Genomic DNA, 17467 nt, shown 5'->3' on the forward strand with positions numbered 1-17467 from the left:
TACAATCATGAGTTCCCCAACATTACTGTGAAATACAGGGAGCAGATAAAATTGACCTAAGTTTGCTAATATGGGCTTGAGGCCTCTGTAGGTAAAATGACTACTAAAATAAAAAAGAGGATGACAGCCCAGCCGCTCTGGAGGCTGAGACAGGAAGATCGTGAGTTGAAAGCCTGCCTCAGCAACTTGGAGAGGCACTAAGCAACTCTGTGAGACCCTGTCTCAAAATAATATAAATATGACACAAAATATGGCTGGGGATGTGACTTAGTGGTTGAGTGCCCCTGTGTTGAATTCCCTGTACCAGAAAAAAAAAAGAAAAAGAAAAAAAAAGAAAGAAAGAAACAAAGGATTACTGTACAAGAAAACAGGTCTTTCCTACCAAAGTCTCCTTTTGTTTCTCTTTCATCAGAACACATTAAGGGGTACTTTGCCATTTGCCCCGTAGTGTGAATGGGTTCATTGATCTTATTGGGTTGTTTTCAGTGTGGCATCTTAATACTTGTGTTCCAACGTAATGATCAGATCAGGGTAATTGGCATATATGTCACTCACACATGTATCACTCCTTTGTTTTGGGAACGTTCAAAACCCTATCAGGTTTCCCCCTTCCAGTACTGAGGATTGCACCCAGGGCATGGTACATACTCAGCAATTATTCTACCACTGAGATACACCCCCAATCAGGTATTTTGAAATATTTCATACTGTTGTCAATCACAGCGATCCTACCAGGCTGTGGAATCCTAAAAGTAAGTCATTTCTCTTATCCATTTCTCTTATCTCCCCATAACTATTAACCATCCTCTTGCCATGTTCCCTCCCCTATGCCCTTCCAGGGCTCTGGTAACCACTATTCTCTGTATTCTATCAATTTTATTTTATTTTAATTATTAAATTTAAAAAAAATGTAATTTTTTTAAAAAAAGGAGACCTTGTGTTTTGTTAACCTTATATGCATCCTGTTTAAATACCTATCAACTACACTCATAACATAAAAACATAAGGATGAAAAGCAGTAAAACCAAAATGGAGAAGAGCATTTGAATCAGGCTTTACAAGAAAATAGCATAGATCTCTTTTTGGCTCATGCTTACAGTACAGCTAGGTCCAGAGATGCAGGAAGCTCCTTGATGGAGTAAGCCACTGAGCAGATGACTCACCTGAAAGCGGCTGTGTTTTGCAAATACTTATCTGCCAGCACTGCTTTATTGCAACGGAGTCCTTGGGCTGGTTCTGAGCCTCCAACTGGACCTTCAGGACAGACACAGGCAGGATCTGGGCAGTGTCATGTCAGCAAGGGGCATAGGAGGAATGATGAATGTGGATACCGCCCAGAGCCAGCGACCTTGCTAGGTATGGAGGCAAGCTAGGCAGAAAGCGGGTGGCAGGAAGCTCTGAAAAAATTAGTTGAGGTAGGCGCAGTGTTCTAGGTGATTTTTCCTCTGGTGTTTGGAGACGTGTTAAAGTGCCTTAGAAAAGTCTACTCATTTGAAAGAGGACATCCTTGTTCCAGTTTTTAGAGGGAATGCTTTCCATTTTTCTCTGTTTAGGATGATGCTGACCTTGGGGTTTGCAGATATAGCTTTTATGAGGTTGAGGTCTGTTCCTTCTATTCCTAGTTTTTCTAGTGTTTTGAACATGAAGGGGTGCTGTATTTGTCAAATGCTGTTTCTGCCTCTATTGAGATGATCATATTATTCTTGTTTTTAAGTATATTGATGTGATGAATTATGTTTATTGATTTCTGTATGTGAACCCCACTTCATTGAGGCACACTATCTTTTTAATATGTTTTTGTATGCTATTTGCCGGAATTGTATTGAGAGTTTTTGTATCGATGTTCATCGTGGATATTGGTATGAAGTTCCCTTTCCTTGATGTGTGTTTGTATGGTTTTGGTATCAGGGTGATATCAGCTTCACAGGGTTCTCTCCTTTTCATATTCCATGAAACATTTAGAGCAGTATTGGTGTTAATTCTCCTTTGAAGGTCTTATAGAACTCGGCTGAGAATCGATCTGGTCCTGGACTTTCCTTGATTGGTAGGCCTTAGGTGTATTTCCACCACAAAAATCCAACAAAGAAAAGAAAATGTTAACTATTCTGAAGTGGTAGACGTGTTAGATGATTTGAGCTATTATTTCACAGCATTCACATATAGCAACACATCATGTTATGCAACTTAAGCGTAACTGACCACATGTATTTGGCAATAAATTTTGTCAAATAAAAGGGCAGTGACGATGGATTTCTTTCTTGAATGAGTAGAATTTTCTTTTTTAAAAAAATCGTTAAAATCTGTTTTAATTAGTTATACATGACAGTAGAATGCATTTATGCATTTTGATATATCGTAAATAAATAGGGTATAATTTCTCCTTTTTCTTCTGGTACACGTTGTCAGATCACATTGGTCATGCAGTCGTATGTGTACGTAAGGTAATAATGTCTGTTTCATTCTACTATTCTTCCTATGTCCATATCCCTCCCCTCCCTTCACTCGCTTCTACCTAATCTAAAGTAACTTTATTCTTCCCTAGCACCTTGGCCCTGATTGTGAATTAGCATCCACATATCAGAGAACGCATTCGGCCTATGGTTTTATGGGATTGGCTTATTTCGCTTAGCATGATGTTCTCCAACTCCGTCCATTTACCCAGAGATACCATAATTCCCTCCTTCTTTAAAACTGAGTGATATTCCATCAAATGTTACATACCACATTTTCTTTATCCAACCTAGGTTGGTTCCATAGTTTAGCTATTGTGAATTGAGCTTCTATAAATAAATCTTGGGCCTCCCAGGAATACCATAAGGCCGGTCTATTGCCCCCAGGGTTAGCATTTTCCAAGAAATCTATACACAATGGGGATGAGTCATCTCATGGCTGGTCTTAACAAGACAGGGCCATACACAATGGGGGTGAGTCATCACTGGTGTTGCAAGAAGGCAGCTTATCCAGCTTTTCCAGGTTCTCACAAGAGGGTGGAGAATTTCCTTGGGGGGGAGAGGGGTGACAATATGGCATAGGCCGCTCCCCTTCCCGACTTGTCTACCGAGTGTTCCAGGACAGGAGCACTTGGTGCGGGACCCAGAGGACCAGGCCAGGCATCAAAAGGGTCTAGGAGGCCATTGACCGCGTGATGCTTTAAGCCTTTCTCCTCCTGGGCAGTGAGAGGACTGACTCGTTGTGACCAAAGTCGCTCCTCACCAATGGCTTCCCAATACTGGTCTCATACTTAGTGTGAGATTGCCCCATCTTTTCGGGGAGACCCCTACCTCGAAACTCGCTTGGCTTGGCTTGGCGATACTCTCACTTTGGGTGAACAGACTTCTTAATGCCCCACGTTGGGCGCCAGATGTCGGGGTCTTTAGCCCCACCCCACCCCACCCTCTTCCCTCCTGACCTGCGGGAGAGATTGGGAGAGCACGCCCCGACCATGAGGAACCAAGAAAGGAAGGGCCGACTGACCGCCCCCCTCCCCCACCCAGCCCTCCCCCACGGGAGGACAATCAGACAAGCCAGGGAGACCAGTCAAAGCAGGATCTCAGTTTATTGAGAAAACACACAGCTAATACAAGGCACGGGAGCCAATCAGGATAAAGGTCAGCAGGGTGGGGAGAGTTCAGGTGTACGCCCATCTCGCAGGCCATAACGGGAGGACCCCCCCCCCCAGCTGTACAGAGGGCGGAAGGGTTCTGAGCCTATCCTAGAGGTCATCTGGTTTTTCCTCACAACCCAGGCAGCGCCTTCTGGATGATCCCCAGGCGCTTTCTTAGCCACAGGTGGCCCCAGGACCCACCCAGAAGTGGGCAGCAAGTTCGGTTTTTCCTCCTTTCTGATGCAACATGCCCCACATGTTACATCGTGCCCTACGTCTGTGTTTCCTTTTCATTGCCATCATTGTCAGAAATTCAGGGAAGTCAATTTTGCCGTTACCACCAGCAGCTACTCCCTTAATCGTGTCCTGTAACTCGACTTCTGTGGGATTCCACCCAAGAGACCATCTCATGACACTTCCCAATTCCTTTGTTAGTATAGTATACTTCCATCCCCGTTCCTGTCAAATAGTGGGAAAGCTTCTTTGAAATCTGCAACCTGCCCTTCAGCTAGATGGTCAGCCACGCTGCAAGGATTACCAGTTTCTGAGACTCAACCACATAAATACTGGGCTCATTCGCTCCACTCAGATCCCACACTTTTAAAATGTCACATAGCATGAATAGAATTTTAAACGTCCGAAGATATCAAACATGTTTACATTTATTTTGGTTTAATTATTATAAGTTGTATTTATTTTGTTTCCATTTTACTTTATTTTTAATCATATAAAAAAAAATATATATATATATATATATATATATTTTCAATTGGCACATAGGCTTGAATTTTAGGCATTTATTGAAAACTTGCGCTTGCCATGTAAATGGATTAGACCCCTTAGCCGGCACACCAACTTCCCACACAAAGCCATCCACTGAACCAAGAGGCCCAGCAGTCTTTGGAGAAGCTGCAGCCTGACCCGTCTTCTCCACCATCGCCCAGGAAGGATGAGAAAAGGCAAGTGGCGAGCCGACTCACAAACCCATGCTTGGGCCGGTGCTTTCCTCTTCTTCATCTTTTATTCCCATGAGTCCCAGGCCAGAGAGGGATCCATGAGGGCTAGTGGTTCCTGGCAGGAGGATGACGCAAAGGGTACCCGGGCTCAGGCTTCGGTAGAGCCTTCCAATCCTGCGGCCCCAACGCCGGGCTGCACTCTTTGCGTTTTCCACCTTTAAATTCTGCACGGTCTCCCGCTCCGAGGGAGGAGGTCTCACTCTCAGACCTGCGGGCCTTCTTGATTCAGGTGGTGGGCTCCTAAGCCACGCGTGCAGGTGCCTGGGGGTTAGGGCCTGCCTGCCTTTCAGCTTCCAGTCCTTGCCTGTGAGGACATGGAGGGCCCTCTGGGCATTGCCAAAAGTTTTGAATTTCAGGAAACAGTATTTTTCCTGTCTTCCGCTTTGAGCATCTGGAGGCACGATCACAGCTTCCAGGCCACCAAAGAGGCTCGGCAGTTCCTGAATATGTCCTACGAAATCTTTACCTACTCCAGACAGATAAATGGTTCCTCGGTTCTCAGAATCTCGTTCCAGCTCCTTAACGAGCGTGTCACAATCGAGAGTGAGTTCTGTCACCGGTCTCTGTACCTTTATGTATACACCTTCCACAAGAAGGCCATTCAAGCACTCGATGGCCAGCTGGGCAGCTTCCAGGACTTCATACTCTATAGAGAGATGAGGCTGATGCGTTTCCAGAACAGCAGTCATTGTACGAACTGGGCCAAAGCTCCTAAACAGCCTCTTCAGAGCACTTAGGTCCCAATCTTTGCTCAATGGCCCAGCATAGATAGTGGACATCTCTGTCCACTTGATCCGCATCCTTCGGTTCACTTCCTCAGTGAGGAGAGGTGAAAAAGGCTCCAAAGAGAACCGAATAACGCTGAAGGGGTACAGGCGCACTTGCCTTCTGGCCTGCTCAAAGACCTCTCTGTTGGAAAGGCACTTAATAGTCTCACAATCTTCAGGAGACGGGAGTTCAATATCGTCTGTCTCTCGGGATACAAAAAGGAGCTTGTGATGCCCCGGATCGAAAGATCTTAAAGCACCTCTGTAGGTGTACTGGAACTTTTCTCTGACGTTTCTTGGGTCTTGGGCTCTCCACAGCGCCTCCAGATTGAGTTCTGCGACCTTCTTTGGGCCATACTTGAGGAAATACTGAGCCAACTCAAGGGTCGCGGCAGCGTCCTCTGTGGGATCATGACCGTCCCTTTCCGAACGTTGAATGTCCTTCCCCAATACAGCTTTGGCTAAGAACTTGAGCTTGAATCTTCTGCCCCGCTCTCTGGCATAAAGCAACGAGGTGTCGATAACATATGGATGGATCACGTTCAATGCTCGGAGATCCACGTCTAGGGAATGACCTACCAACACCGCATCAGGAGGAAGCAGTGCTTCTAACCGCCTCTGAACGTCTTTCAGTTTCGTCGTCACCGGCTTAAGCATCTCCTCCGTGATCCCCGAATAGCAGGTGGCGTAGTCCACAATCTCCTCATCGGGTTTCACCAACTCATCCATGAGACACGAGCCTCCTTCGGCAACCAGTGAGATGCGGGTTAGTTCTCTCCCCTTGGACGTGATGCACATTTCTCCGTCCAGCCCAAAGAGAGGGCTGTTCTCTGTGACAGACGCATCACATCTGGTAGTTACAAAGTTCTCACAGTCGGGAGAACCTTGTAACGGGAAGTCAAATGTTCTCATTTCCTCCTCTGTCAGAAGGCATCGCAGCAAGCCCACCTTCTGAGAGCCATACTTTTGAATGACCGGGTCATTCTGCAGGTCGACCTTGGGTTTTGTACCGGCAGATGGTACAGATCCTCCCATGGTCTTAGGCAGATATCCAGCCGTTTGGTTTGGTAGCCCGATAACATCAGCTAGAAAAGTAGGTGATGGAGGAGGCAAGCGGAATTTGTGTCTGAAGGCTTTTCGGAGAAATCCAAACTCCAAATAGAACTTGTAGAAGTGGAGTTGACTCATCCCTTGAAGGATGACAACCACTGTTCTGCTCAGTTGCTTTCCGTACAGAAGCTGGCACCACCTGGGTCTCTCAATAACGGGTGCAGCCAGAACTGCGTACCTGAGCAGCTCACATAGCTGTTCGTGGGTTACTTCACAGTTTTCAGCCGTTACGATGCCAGACAACCGGGCTCTCCTGGGCTCGGGATGCCTGTCCACGAGATCCAAACGGGGTATACTTGCCTCGGGCGTCCCCATCAGCCAGTCGGAGACCCGTCTCCTCTGGCTGTTCAGCCTCCGGGTCTTCTCCTTCTCGGGCTCCATGATCCCGTACTTGAGTCCTTGTTGTGGGACGCTGTCCTTGGTGTAGAAAGCTGTCCCTGGCATAGAAAGCTGTCCTTGCCTTGATGCCAATCCAGCGAGAGAAAACGTTCTTGAGAAGGAAAAAGGATGGCTTATTGCTTGGCCAGCGAAGGAGAAACGATGGTTCTCACATCAGCAGGAGTAGAGGGTTTTTATACAGGTGATTCAGAGAAAGTGAGATCAGGGAGGAGAGATCAGGAAGGAAAAGATTAGGGAAAAGAGAACCCAGAGGAGGAGACCAGGGAGGGGGAAAAGAACAGGGAGGAGCAGTTTAGGGAAAAGAAAAACAGAAGATCAGGGAGGAGAAGGGTAGGGGAAAGAAAATCAGGAGGACAAGGTTAGGGCAAAGAAGATCAGGGAGGAGAAGGTTGGGAAAAAGAGAAACAAACATGGAAGATTCAAAGCGACAAGGGATGCAGTCAAAGCATCCAGCGAACCCCTGTTGCAACTTCAATAAAATCTTCCCTTTGTATTCCAGCCTATTGCCTTTGGGGGACCTTGACTGTGGATTACCTTCCAGTAGTTTCATGGTTTCTTTACCCAGATTCCTTAAGTTCCAGGGAACAGGACCGTGCCCTGTATTTTGTATTTCCTCAGAATTCTGCTGTATACGTAGCAAAGACTTGAAAAAGAAAAAAAAATTGAAAAGCAAAAATAACTAAAGGTCTTCAGTGTTTCTGTACCCCTACAATCATGAGTTCCCCAACATTACTGTGAAATACAGGGAGCAGATAAAATTGACCTAAGTTTGCTAATATGGGCTTGAGGCCTCTGTAGGTAAAATGACTACTAAAATAAAAAAGAGGATGACAGCCCAGCCGCTCTGGAGGCTGAGACAGGAAGATCGTGAGTTGAAAGCCTGCCTCAGCAACTTGGAGAGGCACTAAGCAACTCTGTGAGACCCTGTCTCAAAATAATATAAATATGACACAAAATATGGCTGGGGATGTGACTTAGTGGTTGAGTGCCCCTGTGTTGAATTCCCTGTACCAGAAAAAAAAAAGAAAAAGAAAAAAAAAGAAAGAAAGAAACAAAGGATTACTGTACAAGAAAACAGGTCTTTCCTACCAAAGTCTCCTTTTGTTTCTCTTTCATCAGAACACATTAAGGGGTACTTTGCCATTTGCCCCGTAGTGTGAATGGGTTCATTGATCTTATTGGGTTGTTTTCAGTGTGGCATCTTAATACTTGTGTTCCAACGTAATGATCAGATCAGGGTAATTGGCATATATGTCACTCACACATGTATCACTCCTTTGTTTTGGGAACGTTCAAAACCCTATCAGGTTTCCCCCTTCCAGTACTGAGGATTGCACCCAGGGCATGGTACATACTCAGCAATTATTCTACCACTGAGATACACCCCCAATCAGGTATTTTGAAATATTTCATACTGTTGTCAATCACAGCGATCCTACCAGGCTGTGGAATCCTAAAAGTAAGTCATTTCTCTTATCCATTTCTCTTATCTCCCCATAACTATTAACCATCCTCTTGCCATGTTCCCTCCCCTATGCCCTTCCAGGGCTCTGGTAACCACTATTCTCTGTATTCTATCAATTTTATTTTATTTTAATTATTAAATTTAAAAAAAATGTAATTTTTTTTAAAAAAGGAGACCTTGTGTTTTGTTAACCTTATATGCATCCTGTTTAAATACCTATCAACTACACTCATAACATAAAAACATAAGGATGAAAAGCAGTAAAACCAAAATGGAGAAGAGCATTTGAATCAGGCTTTACAAGAAAATAGCATAGATCTCTTTTTGGCTCATGCTTACAGTACAGCTAGGTCCAGAGATGCAGGAAGCTCCTTGATGGAGTAAGCCACTGAGCAGATGACTCACCTGAAAGCGGCTGTGTTTTGCAAATACTTATCTGCCAGCACTGCTTTATTGCAACGGAGTCCTTGGGCTGGTTCTGAGCCTCCAACTGGACCTTCAGGACAGACACAGGCAGGATCTGGGCAGTGTCATGTCAGCAAGGGGCATAGGAGGAATGATGAATGTGGATACCGCCCAGAGCCAGCGACCTTGCTAGGTATGGAGGCAAGCTAGGCAGAAAGCGGGTGGCAGGAAGCTCTGAAAAAATTAGTTGAGGTAGGCGCAGTGTTCTAGGTGATTTTTCCTCTGGTGTTTGGAGACGTGTTAAAGTGCCTTAGAAAAGTCTACTCATTTGAAAGAGGACATCCTTGTTCCAGTTTTTAGAGGGAATGCTTTCCATTTTTCTCTGTTTAGGATGATGCTGACCTTGGGGTTTGCAGATATAGCTTTTATGAGGTTGAGGTCTGTTCCTTCTATTCCTAGTTTTTCTAGTGTTTTGAACATGAAGGGGTGCTGTATTTGTCAAATGCTGTTTCTGCCTCTATTGAGATGATCATATTATTCTTGTTTTTAAGTATATTGATGTGATGAATTATGTTTATTGATTTCTGTATGTGAACCCCACTTCATTGAGGCACACTATCTTTTTAATATGTTTTTGTATGCTATTTGCCGGAATTGTATTGAGAGTTTTTGTATCGATGTTCATCGTGGATATTGGTATGAAGTTCCCTTTCCTTGATGTGTGTTTGTATGGTTTTGGTATCAGGGTGATATCAGCTTCACAGGGTTCTCTCCTTTTCATATTCCATGAAACATTTAGAGCAGTATTGGTGTTAATTCTCCTTTGAAGGTCTTATAGAACTCGGCTGAGAATCGATCTGGTCCTGGACTTTCCTTGATTGGTAGGCCTTAGGTGTATTTCCACCACAAAAATCCAACAAAGAAAAGAAAATGTTAACTATTCTGAAGTGGTAGACGTGTTAGATGATTTGAGCTATTATTTCACAGCATTCACATATAGCAACACATCATGTTATGCAACTTAAGCGTAACTGACCACATGTATTTGGCAATAAATTTTGTCAAATAAAAGGGCAGTGACGATGGATTTCTTTCTTGAATGAGTAGAATTTTCTTTTTTAAAAAAATCGTTAAAATCTGTCTTAATTAGTTATACATGACAGTAGAATGCATTTATGCATTTTGATATATCGTAAATAAATAGGGTATAATTTCTCCTTTTTCTTCTGGTACACGTTGTCAGATCACATTGGTCATGCAGTCGTATGTGTACGTAAGGTAATAATGTCTGTTTCATTCTACTATTCTTCCTATGTCCATATCCCTCCCCTCCCTTCACTCGCTTCTACCTAATCTAAAGTAACTTTATTCTTCCCTAGCACCTTGGCCCTGATTGTGAATTAGCATCCACATATCAGAGAACGCATTCGGCCTATGGTTTTATGGGATTGGCTTATTTCGCTTAGCATGATGTTCTCCAACTCCGTCCATTTACCCAGAGATACCATAATTCCCTCCTTCTTTAAAACTGAGTGATATTCCATCAAATGTTACATACCACATTTTCTTTATCCAACCTAGGTTGGTTCCATAGTTTAGCTATTGTGAATTGAGCTTCTATAAATAAATCTTGGGCCTCCCAGGAATACCATAAGGCCGGTCTATTGCCCCCAGGGTTAGCATTTTCCAAGAAATCTATACACAATGGGGATGAGTCATCTCATGGCTGGTCTTAACAAGACAGGGCCATACACAATGGGGGTGAGTCATCACTGGTGTTGCAAGAAGGCAGCTTATCCAGCTTTTCCAGGTTCTCACAAGAGGGTGGAGAATTTCCTTGGGGGGGAGAGGGGTGACAATATGGCATAGGCCGCTCCCCTTCCCGACTTGTCTACCGAGTGTTCCAGGACAGGAGCACTTGGTGCGGGACCCAGAGGACCAGGCCAGGCATCAAAAGGGTCTAGGAGGCCATTGACCGCGTGATGCTTTAAGCCTTTCTCCTCCTGGGCAGTGAGAGGACTGACTCGTTGTGACCAAAGTCGCTCCTCACCAATGGCTTCCCAATACTGGTCTCATACTTAGTGTGAGATTGCCCCATCTTTTCGGGGAGACCCCTACCTCGAAACTCGCTTGGCTTGGCTTGGCGATACTCTCACTTTGGGTGAACAGACTTCTTAATGCCCCACGTTGGGCGCCAGATGTCGGGGTCTTTAGCCCCACCCCACCCCACCCGCTTCCCTCCTGACCTGCGGGAGAGATTGGGAGAGCACGCCCCGACCATGAGGAACCAAGAAAGGAAGGGCCGACTGACCGCCCCCCTCCCCCACCCAGCCCTCCCCCACGGGAGGACAATCAGACAAGCCAGGGAGACCAGTCAAAGCAGGATCTCAGTTTATTGAGAAAACACACAGCTAATACAAGGCACGGGAGCCAATCAGGATAAAGGTCAGCAGGGTGGGGAGAGTTCAGGTGTACGCCCATCTCGCAGGCCATAACGGGAGGACCCCCCCCCCCCAGCTGTCCAGAGGGCGGAAGGGTTCTGAGCCTATCCTAGAGGTCATCTGGTTTTTCCTCACAACCCAGGCAGCGCCTTCTGGATGATCCCCAGGCGCTTTCTTAGCCACAGGTGGCCCCAGGACCCACCCAGAAGTGGGCAGCAAGTTCGGTTTTTCCTCCTTTCTGATGCAACATGCCCCACATGTTACATCGTGCCCTACGTCTGTGTTTCCTTTTCCTTGCCATCATTGTCAGAAATTCAGGGAAGTCAATTTTGCCGTTACCACCAGCAGCTACTCCCTTAATCGCGTCCTGTAACTCGACTTCTGTGGGATTCCACCCAAGAGACCATCTCATGACACTTCCCAATTCCTTTGTTAGTATAGTATACTTCCATCCCCGTTCCTGTCAAATAGTGGGAAAGCTTCTTTGAAATCTGCAACCTGCCCTTCAGCTAGATGGTCAGCCACGCCGCAAGGATTACCAGTTTCTGAGACTCAACCACATAAATACTGGGCTCATTCGCTCCACTCAGATCCCACACTTTTAAAATGTCACATAGCATGAATAGAATTTTAAACGTCCGAAGATATCAAACATGTTTACATTTATTTTGGTTTAATTATTATAAGTTGTATTTATTTTGTTTCCATTTTACTTTATTTTTAATCATAAAAAATATATATATATATATATATATATATATATATATATATATATATATATTTTCAATTGGCACATAGGCTTGAATTTTAGGCATTTATTGAAAACTTGCGCTTGCCATGTAAATGGATTAGACCCCTTAGCCGGCACACCAACTTCCCACACAAAGCCGTCCACTGAACCAAGAGGCCCAGCAGTCTTTGGAGAAGCTGCAGCCTGACCCGTCTTCTCCACCATCGCCCAGGAAGGATGAGAAAAGGCAAGTGGCGAGCCGACTCACAAACCCATGCTTGGGCCGGTGCTTTCCTCTTCTTCATCTTTTATTCCCATGAGTCCCAGGCCAGAGAGGGATCCATGAGGGCTAGTGGTTCCTGGCAGGAGGATGACGCAAAGGGTACCCGGGCTCAGGCTTCGGTAGAGCCTTCCAATCCTGCGGCCCCAACGCCGGGCTGCACTCTTTGCGTTTTCCACCTTTAAATTCTGCACGGTCTCCCGCTCCGAGGGAGGAGGTCTCACTCTCAGACCTGCGGGCCTTCTTGATTCAGGTGGTGGGCTCCTAAGCCACGCGTGCAGGTGCCTGGGGGTTAGGGCCTGCCTGCCTTTCAGCTTCCAGTCCTTGCCTGTGAGGACATGGAGGGCCCTCTGGGCATTGCCAAAAGTTTTGAATTTCAGGAAACAGTATTTTTCCCGTCTTCCGCTTTGAGCATCTGGAGGCACGATCACAGCTTCCAGGCCACCAAAGAGGCTCGGCAGTTCCTGAATATGTCCTAAGACATCTTTACCTACTCCAGACAGATAAATGGTTCCTCGGTTCTCAGAATCTCGTTCCAGCTCCTTAACGAGCGTGTCACAATCGAGAGTGAGTTCTGTCACCGGTCTCTGTACCTTTATGTATACACCTTCCACAAGAAGGCCATTCAAGCACTCGATGGCCAGCTGGGCAGCTTCCAGGACTTCATACTCTATAGAGAGATGAGGCTGATGCGTTTCCAGAACGGCAGTCATTGTACGAACTGGGCCAAAGCTCCTAAACAGCCTCTTCAGAGCACTTAGGTCCCAATCTTTGCTCAATGGCCCAGCATAGATAGTGGACATCTCTGTCCACTTGATCCGCATCCTTCGGTTCACTTCCTCAGTGAGGAGAGGTGAAAAAGGCTCCAAAGAGAACCGAATAACGCTGAAGGGGTACAGGCGCACTTGCCTTCTGGCCTGCTCAAAGACCTCTCTGTTGGAAAGGCACTTAATAGTCTCACAATCTTCAGGAGACGGGAGTTCAATATCGTCTGTCTCTCGGGATACAAAAAGGAGCTTGTGATGCCCCGGATCGAAAGATCTTAAAGCACCTCTGTAGGTGTACTGGAACTTTTCTCTGACGTTTCTTGGGTCTTGGGCTCTCCACAGCGCCTCCAGATTGAGTTCTGCGACCTTCTTTGGGCCATACTTGAGGAAATACTGAGCCAACTCAAGGGTCGCGGCAGCGTCCTCTGTGGGATCATGACCGTCCCTTTCCGAACGTTGAATGTCCTTCCCCAATACAGCTTTGGCTAAGAACTTGAGCTTGAATCTTCTGCCCCGCTCTCTGGCATAAAGCAACGAGGTGTCGATAACATATGGATGGATCACGTTCAATGCTCGGAGATCCACGTCTAGGGAATGACCTACCAACACCGCATCAGGAGGAAGCAGTGCTTCTAACCGCCTCTGAACGTCTTTCAGTTTCGTCGTCACCGGCTTAAGCATCTCCTCCGTGATCCCCGAATAGCAGGTGGCGTAGTCCACAATCTCCTCATCGGGTTTCACCAACTCATCCATGAGACACGAGCCTCCTTCGGCAACCAGTGAGATGCGGGTTAGTTCTCTCCCCTTGGACGTGATGCACATTTCTCCGTCCAGCCCAAAGAGAGGGCTGTTCTCTGTGACAGACGCATCACATCTGGTAGTTACAAAGTTCTCACAGTCGGGAGAACCTTGTAACGGGAAGTCAAATGTTCTCATTTCCTCCTCTGTCAGAAGGCATCGCAGCAAGCCCACCTTCTGAGAGCCATACTTTTGAATGACCGGGTCATTCTGCAGGTCGACCTTGGGTTTTGTACCGGCAGATGGTACAGATCCTCCCATGGTCTTAGGCAGATATCCAGCCGTTTGGTTTGGTAGCCCGATAACATCAGCTAGAAAAGTAGGTGATGGAGGAGGCAAGCGGAATTTGTGTCTGAAGGCTTTTCGGAGAAATCCAAACTCCAAATAGAACTTGTAGAAGTGGAGTTGACTCATCCCTTGAAGGATGACAACCACTGTTCTGCTCAGTTGCTTTCCGTACAGAAGCTGGCACCACCTGGGTCTCTCAATAACGGGTGCAGCCAGAACTGCGTACCTGAGCAGCTCACATAGCTGTTCGTGGGTTACTTCACAGTTTTCAGCCGTTACGATGCCAGACAACCGGGCTCTCCTGGGCTCGGGATGCCTGTCCACGAGATCCAAACGGGGTATACTTGCCTCGGGCGTCCCCATCAGCCAGTCGGAGACCCGTCTCCTCTGGCTGTTCAGCCTCCGGGTCTTCTCCTTCTCGGGCTCCATGATCCCGTACTTGAGTCCTTGTTGTGGGACGCTGTCCTTGGTGTAGAAAGCTGTCCCTGGCATAGAAAGCTGTCCTTGCCTTGATGCCAATCCAGCGAGAGAAAACGTTCTTGAGAAGGAAAAAGGATGGCTTATTGCTTGGCCAGCGAAGGAGAAACGATGGTTCTCACATCAGCAGGAGTAGAGGGTTTTTATACAGGTGATTCAGAGAAAGTGAGATCAGGGAGGAGAGATCAGGAAGGAAAAGATTAGGGAAAAGAGAACCCAGAGGAGGAGACCAGGGAGGGGGAAAAGAACAGGGAGGAGCAGTTTAGGGAAAAGAAAAACAGAAGATCAGGGAGGAGAAGGGTAGGGGAAAGAAAATCAGGAGGACAAGGTTAGGGCAAAGAAGATCAGGGAGGAGAAGGTTGGGAAAAAGAGAAACAAACATGGAAGATTCAAAGCGACAAGGGATGCAGTCAAAGCATCCAGCGAACCCCTGTTGCAACTTCAATAAAATCTTCCCTTTGTATTCCAGCCTATTGCCTTTGGGGGACCTTGACTGTGGATTACCTTCCAGTAGTTTCATGGTTTCTTTACCCAGATTCCTTAAGTTCCAGGGAACAGGACCGTGCCCTGTATTTTGTATTTCCTCAGAATTCTGCTGTATACGTAGCAAAGACTTGAAAAAGAAAAAAAAAATTGAAAAGCAAAAATAACTAAAGGTCTTCAGTGTTTCTGTACCCCTACAATCATGAGTTCCCCAACATTACTGTGAAATACAGGGAGCAGATAAAATTGACCTAAGTTTGCTAATATGGGCTTGAGGCCTCTGTAGGTAAAATGACTACTAAAATAAAAAAGAGGATGACAGCCCAGCCGCTCTGGAGGCTGAGACAGGAAGATCGTGAGTTGAAAGCCTGCCTCAGCAACTTGGAGAGGCACTAAGCAACTCTGTGAGACCCTGTCTCAAAATAATATAAATATGACACAAAATATGGCTGGGGATGTGACTTAGTGGTTGAGTGCCCCTGTGTTGAATTCCCTGTACCAGAAAAAAAAAAGAAAAAGAAAAAAAAAGAAAGAAAGAAACAAAGGATTACTGTACAAGAAAACAGGTCTTTCCTACCAAAGTCTCCTTTTGTTTCTCTTTCATCAGAACACATTAAGGGGTACTTTGCCATTTGCCCCGTAGTGTGAATGGGTTCATTGATCTTATTGGGTTGTTTTCAGTGTGGCATCTTAATACTTGTGTTCCAACGTAATGATCAGATCAGGGTAATTGGCATATATGTCACTCACACATGTATCACTCCTTTGTTTTGGGAACGTTCAAAACCCTATCAGGTTTCCCCCTTCCAGTACTGAGGATTGCACCCAGGGCATGGTACATACTCAGCAATTATTCTACCACTGAGATACACCCCCCAATCAGGTATTTTGAAATATTTCATATTATTGTCAATCACAGCGATCCTACCAGGCTGTGGAATCCTAAAAGTAAGTCATTTCTCTTATCCAAGGGCACTCCCCATACCTATTAACCATCCTCTTGCCATGTTCCCTCCCCTATGCCCTTCCAGGGCTCTGGTAACCACTATTCTCTGTATTCTATCAATTTTATTTTATTTTAATTATTAAATTTAAAAAAAATGTAATTTTTTTTAAAAAAGGAGACCTTGTGTTTTGTTAACCTTATATGCATCCTGTTTAAATACCTATCAACTACACTCATAACATAAAAACATAAGGATGAAAAGCAGTAAAACCAAAACGGAGAAGAGCATTTGAATCAGGCTTTACAAGAAAATAGCATAGATCTCTTTTTGGCTCATGCTTACAGTACAGCTAGGTCCAGAGATGCAGGAAGCTCCTTGATGGAGTAAGCCACTGAGCAGATGACTCACCTGAAAGCGGCTGTGTTTTGCAAATACTTATCTGCCAGCACTGCTTTATTGCAACGGAGTCCTTGGGCTGGTTCTGAGCCTCCAACTGGACCTTCAGGACAGACACAGGCAGGATCTGGGCAGTGTCATGTAAGCAAGGGGCATAGGAGGAATGATGAATGTGGATACCGCCCAGAGCCAGCGACCTTGCTAGGTATGGAGGCAAGCTAGGCAGAAAGCGGGTGGCAGGAAGCTCTGAAAAAATTAGTTGAGGTAGGCGCAGTGTTCTAGGTGATTTTTCCTCTGGTGTTTGGAGACGTGTTAAAGTGCCTTAGAAAAGTCTACTCATTTGAAAGAGGACATCCTTGTTCCAGTTTTTAGAGGGAATGCTTTCCATTTTTCTCTGTTTAGGATGATGCTGACCTTGGGGTTTGCAGATATAGCTTTTATGAGGTTGAGGTCTGTTCCTTCTATTCCTAGTTTTTCTAGTGTTTTGAACATGAAGGGGTGCTGTATTTGTCAAATGCTGTTTCTGCCTCTATTGAGATGATCATATTATTCTTGTTTTTAAGTATATTGATGTGATGAATTATGTTTATTGATTTCTGTATGTGAACCCCACTTCATTGAGGCACACTATCTTTTTAATATGCTTTTGTATGCTATTTGCCGGAATTGTATTGAGAGTTTTTGTATCGATGTTCATCGTGGATATTGGTATGAAGTTCCCTTTCCTTGATGTGTGTTTGTATGGTTTTGGTATCAGGGTGATATCAGCTTCACAGGGTTCTCTCCTTTTCATATTCCATGAAACATTTAGAGCAGTATTGGTGTTAATTCTCCTTTGAAGGTCTTATAGAACTCGGCTGAGAATCGATCTGGTCCTGGACTTTCCTTGATTGGTAGGCCTTAGGTGTATTCCCACCACAAAAATCCAACAAAGAAAAGAAAATGTTAACTATTCTGAAGTGGTAGACGTGTTAGATGATTTGAGCTATTATTTCACAGCATTCACATATAGCAACACATCATGTTATGCAACTTAAGCGTAACTGACCACATGTATTTGGCAATAAATTTTGTCAAATAAAAGGGCAGTGACG

At 45.4% G+C, this 17467-nt stretch overlaps 2 protein-coding genes across 2 annotated transcripts; both read right to left on the reverse strand.

Annotated features, from left to right (window-relative positions):
• Positions 1 to 4580: 4580 nt before the first annotated feature.
• Positions 4581 to 6878, reverse strand: LOC308634640 (RNA exonuclease 5-like; the record flags this gene model as incomplete). The annotated part of the gene is made up of 1 exon (XM_081268636.1): positions 4581 to 6878. The coding sequence occupies one exon, from the start codon at positions 6876 to 6878 to the stop codon at positions 4581 to 4583; it is 2298 nt and encodes a 765-aa protein (XP_081124762.1).
• Positions 6879 to 12201: 5323 nt separating this feature from the next.
• On the reverse strand, positions 12202 to 14499 carry LOC308634655 (RNA exonuclease 5-like; the record flags this gene model as incomplete). The annotated part of the gene is made up of 1 exon (XM_081268644.1): positions 12202 to 14499. One exon carries the CDS (start codon positions 14497 to 14499, stop codon positions 12202 to 12204), a length of 2298 nt encoding a protein of 765 aa, XP_081124770.1.
• Between the last annotated feature and the right edge of the window lie 2968 nt (positions 14500 to 17467).

This window comes from Spermophilus citellus, assembly GCF_964194105.1.
Source record: "Spermophilus citellus genome assembly, chromosome: 15".
In the NCBI taxonomy this organism is placed as follows: Eukaryota; Metazoa; Chordata; class Mammalia; order Rodentia; family Sciuridae; genus Spermophilus; species Spermophilus citellus.